This window comes from Alligator sinensis, unplaced genomic scaffold, assembly GCF_000455745.1.
Source record: "Alligator sinensis unplaced genomic scaffold, ASM45574v1 scaffold127_1, whole genome shotgun sequence".
Taxonomy (NCBI): domain Eukaryota; kingdom Metazoa; phylum Chordata; order Crocodylia; family Alligatoridae; genus Alligator; species Alligator sinensis.
Window position 1 is genome coordinate 803 of NW_005842532.1, and position 8,129 is coordinate 8,931.

General features: G+C 43.3%; 1 protein-coding gene across 1 annotated transcript in view; it reads left to right on the forward strand.

Moving 5' to 3' along the window:
• Window positions 1-4,298: 4,298 nt before the first annotated feature.
• Window positions 4,299-8,129, forward strand: part of OPN3 (opsin 3) — a 42,608-nt gene continuing 38,777 nt past the window's right edge. The window contains exon 1 of the mRNA XM_025213487.1: window positions 4,299-4,479. Coding sequence (XP_025069272.1) covers window positions 4,299-4,479 — 181 coding nt within the window. The remainder of the gene's footprint in view (window positions 4,480-8,129) is intronic.

Genomic DNA, 8,129 nt, shown 5'->3' on the forward strand with positions numbered 1-8,129 from the left:
GATGCTGCTGAGCTTCTGGAAGACGCAGCTCTGTAATTGACCCCAAGGCAGAAAGCAGCTCAGTTCAACCAATGCTGTTTTTTATGTTGTTTTTCCATCCCTCCCCCAGAGCACTGGGATTGGAAGGGACCTCAGGGAAGGATCATAGTCACTAGCCAGCTACACAGTCAATATCAGAGCAGTCTTTCCCCCCTCTTCCTCCTCCCTCTCCTTAGTTTCTGTTTCCCTGCAAGCAAGTCCATCTTTGAAACTCAAAATGTTTTGAAACTTTGGAAACGTTTTGACTGCCCTTGTTTCGGTTTGAGGCTGTTTCGAAGCCTTTCATTTCATTTCGATTTCACTGTTTCAAGTTCAAAATGAGTTTAAACAGCGTCAAAACGGAATACCTGGAGAAATTTTGCACAGCCCTAATCTTTACCCATAGTCAAATACCATATTTACTTAAGAAAACATTCTCAGTAATTATATTCTGTACATGGAAAATTATCCATTTGTTATTATTTTCTATGTATAGAATCTAATTATTGGAGGGTCATTTTAAATTCATTTCTCCCATCATTACGGCAGGGAAAACAGTGGCAGTTGGACATTAAACCAGCTGCAGATATATGGATGTTTCATTTTGTAAGGAAGACTTGAAAAATGTTATGGTCACATATGGTCTTTGTCAAATTTCACTTCTTAGTTCTCTTTCTTACTTTCATTTTCTGTAAACCCAGAAGACCCCAGGAGGTCATAGGGAGGTTCCTATGATTCATTGCTAGGTGTTCATCCCTGGTAAGTGAAAAACTGCTCATTGAGTTAAGAAATCCCTAAGTGGTTCACAGAATCCAGTACTTGAACAGTGCCCAGCCTTGCCCATGCTGTTTTGCTCTATGATTTACATCTTACCTTGCTTGCAGCTGGTGAGATTTTGTAGGAAAAATAGAGGGTCTGGGTAGATTCTATAGCATTCAGCTTGAAGGATAGGTTGTAAATATTCCTCTCCCATGTGGTGAGGATTACTAGGTACATTGCTAGGTATACATGAACATGCATTATTATTAAGGCAGCCTTTTCACCACAGCTATCATTGGTGTTGTGGATCCCATGATTTTATATTTTTACACTGCTATTTTTGCCTGTGCTCTGCAACTGCCATAACAACAGATAAACCACTTTTTGTTGAAAAGTTTGAAATCTGACAAGTTACACCTCCCATGAAGCCCAGGGTTTATGAAACAGCAAGGACATTTTAATAAGGGCTACTGACCTGTTACTGAAGGTTTGGAAGACGTTATGCCTTCTGTTAGTAATGCAGGTTTTAGGGAAGAGAAATCATGAAACATACATAGAACTGATTTTAAAACAGCTGTGGTTCTCAGCCAGTTATCAAGGCTGAACTGAAAAAGTGTATCTGAAGGTGTAGATTGAATTGGCACTAATAGGATAAATAAATAGGTTTAAATTATTTTCTGCTATTGGTAAAATGCTACTTAATGTACTTTGAATAGCTTTTGTTTGTAAAAGAAGGCTATCTTAATTAAATTAATGTGACCTGTGGCTCATCACACTGTGCACTGTTAGAACTTGTGACTTCTGCTACTGGTGCTCTCCTTGCCCAGACAGTAGTTTGTCATATAATTTTCTGCGACAAACTGATAGTCTTATTTTATAATCTATTTCTAAGGCAATCATTACCACCATATGTGAGAGTCCGGAGGGCACTCACCCAGAGTGCGTCCCCAACCAGGGACATGGACTGCACCACATCACGACGTCCATGCTACCACAGGACCTCCCCATCTGCACCTGCCCGGCTTTACCTCCTCGACAGGTGAAGTGGATTGGTGCCAATTCATAGGGAGGGCAATATCCGGAGGCCGGGGATGGAATCTGGGAGGGAGAGAGAAGGATGGTGGAAGAGGAGAGGAGCCTGGGAGCTAGAGACGTGGGGTAAAGACAGGGAAGATTGGGTAAGCCTTTGGTTGGACCCCAAAGAGGCAGTGGCACCCTCACTGTGGAAGTGAAGAGGAGGGTGGAAGAGGCAAGGCGGTGGAAGGCGGATCGGGGAAAGACCCTAGGAGTGCCAGAGGCAGCGGATCCACCCAAACCATCCGCCGTGGGGGGGATGGGGGTTTCCATTTTTTTCCTCCTTTGATGTCTTGCCACTGGCTAGGGAGACCAGATTGGGGCCGGGCATTTTCCCACAAAGAAAAGGGGAGTGTGCACTCCGAGGGGCTCCACGACTGGGTCGGGAGCGGGCAGAAACCCCCCGAGCTGTGAGAACCGCACCCCTTCCCAGCTGATCGCTCCACAGGGAGTTCCCCTCCTCGTTAAGCAGTCTGTGCCATTAATTAAGCCCAGCGCAGTCCTGATTCAAAGTATCTGGGAGGAGTCCAGGGCAGGGAAAGTAAGCTGCTGAAGACTCCTGGGGGTAACCGACCCCAGGCAACTGGAATCAGACCTTGACGACATCCAGAAGAAGAAGAGGACAAAGGTCATGAGATTTCAGTGAACCTGAAAGAATTAAAATGAAATAAAGTAAAGATATTGGTTTTAAGTTGGTCCTTTCCTCGCTTCCATTTTTTAACTTTGGGCACTGGGGCAGCCCCTATGATTGATCCGGGTGTGGGACGGGTAGTCACCACCTCCCTAAGTCGTGGCAGGAGGAGAAAAAAGGGGCACCAGACCTCACCCAGATCGACCATAAGGGGCACAGCCACCCTGAGGGGCAAGTGAATATCATCAGGACGTAGCGGTACAGGTCCGTACCCGGTGACTACCCAACACCATAGCACAACTCTATATTAATTCATAAACATGACAAGACCATTAGGGAAGTAAATTTTCCATTCATCTTATTAAAAAATACAGCTTCTTATTTTTAAAAAGAAAAGAATTTCACATGTGCCATTAAACACTGGAAAACAAAAAGAGAATATCAAAATGAAAGTAAAGTGCACCTAAACAGAAGTCTAAGTCCTGCCCAGTATTATTATTCAGACAGATGCTCCCCCAAGCCAATTAATCACAAAGGGGATGCTCCCTTTAATTTAACTTTAAAGTCATACAAGGCAGAAATAAGCAGCTGAGATTTAGATCTCTTAAAAATAATCAAGCTATCGCCCTCCAATGCAAAACTACTGTTTTTGTTTTTGTTTTTCTCTCCAAATGCCAGTGAGGAAAAGAAGCAGCGTTCACATACCTCAGTGACAGGAACCAATATAAAGAACTGATTTAGATAGATGTGCCACATCTACAGTGCATACCACAAAATAATATGGATGAGTTCTACAAACACTTCAGATAGCCTTATTTAGGTACTACACCAATATTGCAAAGATTTGCATGTTTAGCACTGTGTAGGTCTATTTACTTTAATATAATTACTCACAATGCATAAAGCCAAGCACATGTCTGTACAAGAGCAAGGCCTGGAAAGTTACCAGAAGCAAGCTGACAGTACCTTGCAGCTACCTGCAAACTTCTTAAATTTTAACTAAAATATATATTCTTTTTGTGTTTTCCTAGAATATATATTCCTTTAGAGGTTTTTTCTATTTTTCTGCCTCTCTCGCAATTGGAAAAACATTGCATCAAGTGTGTTTAAAATGTTAAGCACATTTTGTTATATTTCCTTTCGGTTATATTTCTAATGAAAATGAAATGTAAAGATCAGTACTTTTTAGTTTACAGAAATCCATATGATGCATGAAGCATTTTCCGCCCCACAAGACATTCTTTTGTCTCTAATACCTCATGTGTTACATTTTGAAGAAATACAGAGAACTTGTGTGGTCTCAGACACATTAATTCATCTGTGGAATAGGCCTTGCACCTGCTGATATTTAGGTAACATCTACGCAAACAAGTTTTACTGGTGACATTTCGGCTGCCATGTACGTCTAGAATGTGTTCTTATTTTGGCTGCCTTTGCTGGTGCAGTCTCTGCAATACCAGGCTGTATTAACAAATGATATGCAGCACTGTAGGTGGGCATCTCTGTGTTCCCCAGCACCACTGCCTTGAGCACTACCCTCTGGAAATTTGTTTGCCATGCATGATGGATTTTCAACATTCTTCTCAGAAAGTTCTGCAAGTTTGGGTTACATTTCCACAATCCCCACTGCAGGGAGGATATAACCCTCCTTCCCTCACTTCATTTTCTAAAATTCCAGAGTTTTCTTTGTTTCAGCCAAATAATCTACTTTTTTTTAATGCTTTTTTAATATTGCCATAGTCCTTGTTACTCCATCCCCTAATCTGTTTTTCCTTGTGCCTGTTTTCAATTTCCTTGCCATGTGGCCATTAGAAACATGGATGCCAAACAGACCTGTGTCTTTTTTAGAAACAAAACTACTAATGCTTTTGTATCTGCAGAACTTCAACAGCTACCAAAGGTGGGCAGTAGTAAGAATGAGAGACCTTGGGAGTGGATGATGCAGACGGTCAATGAAAATCTCCAGGCACTTTTGATTCTCAGACCAGCTGAACTTGGTACAGTGGCAGTTTTGGGACTGTGAAACAAGAACTGGTGTGTAGGATTGGACCCTGATGCCATGTGGAATGATTAAGAATAGCTGCAAAACTTCTAAATTCTTGGAGTTGTGTGCCAGATCCTTCAACACAGAGATACCACAATGAGAATGGCTTCTTTAATGGAAAAAGGAGTGACAGTCATACCCAGGAAGTTTGCAAACTGGGATTGCTATTGGCAATCAGTTCACTATTGGAAAAAATGTGGTGGGAATGGCTGTCAGCCAACTGTGCACGCCTTAAACACAGGATTATGATTCTGAGCAATGTGAAGGCATTATTTATTGAATAGATAGATTCAATGAAACAATAAATTCTATCTGTTGAATAGATAGATTCAATCAATGTCCTGATTCTGTCCCACCATTCCGTCTGTGTACATAAACAAAGAGGAATATTTTTCCTTGGTTGGGCCAGCACTGGGGACATTAAAAGTAGGGTGATCAAAATAGGTGTGTAGTGATTCCAGTTTTATGAATCTCGGACTTTTTGAAGATCCCAAGCAGGTACACTTTTCATAGACTAAACTGTTAGGAATCAATGCCAGCTGCAATTCTTTAGGATCCCACTTCCTCTTGGATAGATCTCAGGAAGCCAAATATTCCTATTGTTGTTACTTCATGTTGTGTTTTTTTACACTTAAGAGGCAGGATGGAGGGGAGAAGTGGAAAGACAGACAATTTGGAACAGTCTTATAAAGAGGTAATTACCAGAGGTTAGCGAAGTGCTGTACAGCTGAGGGAAGTGTCTTAATGGAACCTTTTGACAGTATGTCAGATACAATGTCCTGTCTTGTGTTATTCTGAGGCTGTACAGTAAATGAACAGGATATAAATTGTTACGAACTTTCAGGAACCTGAATGGGGGTATATCTCTGTATTGGAAATAAATTATAGTTTCACAGAATAAAGCTCTGTTAACCTTTGATAAAACTAATAAATGAACTACTAAAAGAAAGTGCAAGTTGTTAGCCACTTTGCATTGTATCTAATGAACAGCAATTTTCATTTTATCTGCTTGGATTGAGTCCCAGGACATGCTTGCATCTCAGGAACTAATATTTATGCACCTGGCTTAGGATTGGGAAGAAGAAATTGCGAAGGGTGCTAGATGTAGGGTTTTGGATGATTAGCACCAGTCTACCAGGAAGCATCTGAGTTTGTTATTTTGATGCCTTTGCATTTCCACCATTCCTTGGTCTTATGGACTCCAAACTGATAACTTCAACCTTTTTTTTTCCTTATCTTTTCCAGTCCTTCAGCTGATAGGGAGGAGTAGTTCTCAAAATACACCAACTGACACTGCAAACAGACATTGCCTTTGTGCTGCCATAAAAAAAAAAATTATGACAGTGTAAAGCCTAAGCAAACAGACATCCATACCCCTTCTCATGCCCCAAATGCTCAAGTAACCAACAATAGGCAATTAAAAATTTGCACTTTTTGAAGCAGGAGTCTCTCTGCTTTATGGCAGGAGATTGCCCACTCTCTCCATCTGCCCCAGGCAGGCAGTCCTAAGGCTTCAAGGGCCGGATGCTGCATGCCCCAGAAACGCTCCCGTAGGAGATACCCTATACATGTGAATCGTGCTGCTGTGCCCCAGGCTGGAGCACATACCTGAAACCAGGGGTTCCCAAATATCCAGAGGTGCTCCTCAAATCAGTGCATGGCAACACCACACCCATACCCAGGGAATCTCTTGCTGGGGAATTGTCAGGGGACAGCTCCTCTAATAGTATATACTGGCAGTAATAGGCAAACTTCAGCCCCCAAGCCTCCCAACAAAGCCTAAAACACCTTTAAGTAATAAAGGACTTATTTTCTGGACCAAACAGGAAGTTTGGCTGGAGTTTTAACTGTAGATTTTCATGGAGCCAAACTTGTGCACTCAAAAAGGCAAGCCAGAAGAAGTATTTCTGGAGCTCAGTTAGGATTCCCTGAATCCTAGGGGCTTGGGTGGCCATGCAGGCACTGTGAGTCCTGGCTACCAAAGTTCAAAAAAGTGTGATCACCACCACTGGGATATGAGCATTGTAGAACTGTTGCTTTCTCTTAATACAAGTAAGTCAAATACTGTATGGATGGAAGTGCCAGAAGAGAGTTGGTTCTGTCCAAGGTCGTGGTTTAATTTACTGGCAAGAGTTTAATGTTCTGTCAACAGAATCCACAACAGAGCATGAAGGATGTAAGGCAAGTAATTCTCAATGTTTTTAGACTCGAGGGCCCCCACATCTGACTCATGGCCTCCCTTGGATAATGCCAGCTTTTACTTGTCACTCATTTTTTGAATGCAGAAAAATAACTGAGAAATTTTTCTGTTGCAAAAAACCCAGAAAAACCCCAACAGGCACAAGTGTTTGTGACTCTATGGATTCCTGTTTGAAATCTCCTGGGTTATCTGGTGAATCATGACACCAGTGCAACCCACCCCACCCCCGACAGCAAAAGAGGGGAGCTGGTGCAAGGGTCTCTTTTCTGGTGAGGAGGAAGTGAGAGGCATTTGGGTCCTTGATGGGTGCTGGTGGTCTGGGGGAAGCTAGGGTAGAGTTGCACCTGATAGAGTAACCAAGGTAGAGATGGATAGATAGATAGACAGACAGACAGATAGATACACACACACACAAGTCTACTTTGGTGCTATACTATACGCATATATATAAAACCCTCATCCCCCCGGATTGCCCTTTCACCAGCCCAGAACCCCTCCTTCTATAGATATATACACACAAACACACACATCTACTTTGGTGCTATGCTACATCTATCTATCTATCTACCTACCTACCTACCTACTTTGGTGCTTTCTCTATTCTTAAGAAAGCATGTGAAAGATGGGAAGGCAGCCATGTCTGTCTGTCTGTCTGTCTATCTACCTACCTACCTACCTAGGTGCTACATCTATCTATTTGGACAGATAGATATTTATCCATCTATCAAGATAGACCGATAGATAGATATCTATTGATCTATCAAGATAGATATCTATTGATATATCTAGATAGATCGATAGATAGATATGGATATCTATCTCATGCTTTCTTGAGTGTGTGTGTGTGTGTGTGTGTGTAAAGCTAGACAGGCACAGCACATACTCGTATTTAATCTACTTTGGTGCTAAAGATACCGTCTATCTATCTACCTAGTTAGGTGTTAGATGGATAGAATGATCGACGGACAGATATGTATTTCTATGTGTATAACTCTCTCTATATATATAGGTAGCTAGAGACTGCGCATCTCTAGCTACAGCCACGCAGAGAAGTAGCTGGAGACGGAGCTAGATGTCCAGGGCTAGGTCTGGCTCTCCCTACCTGCGCGTAGGCAGGGCGCTGTGGGTACGCCGTGCCTGTCCCCGGCGGGGCGGGGCTGGCGGGCGGCGGCGGGATGCGAGCAGCGCGGAGCGATGTACCCGGGCAACAGCAGCGGCCCCGGGGGCGGCGCGGGGCAGGCCCTGTTCAGCCCGGGCACGTACGAGCTCTTGGCGCTGCTGGTGGCCGCCATGGGGGCGCTGGGCGCGGGCAGCAACCTGCTGGTGCTGGTGCTGTACTGGCGCTTCCCGCGGCTCCGCACGCCCACCCACCTGCTCCTGCTCAACATCAGCCTCGGCCACCT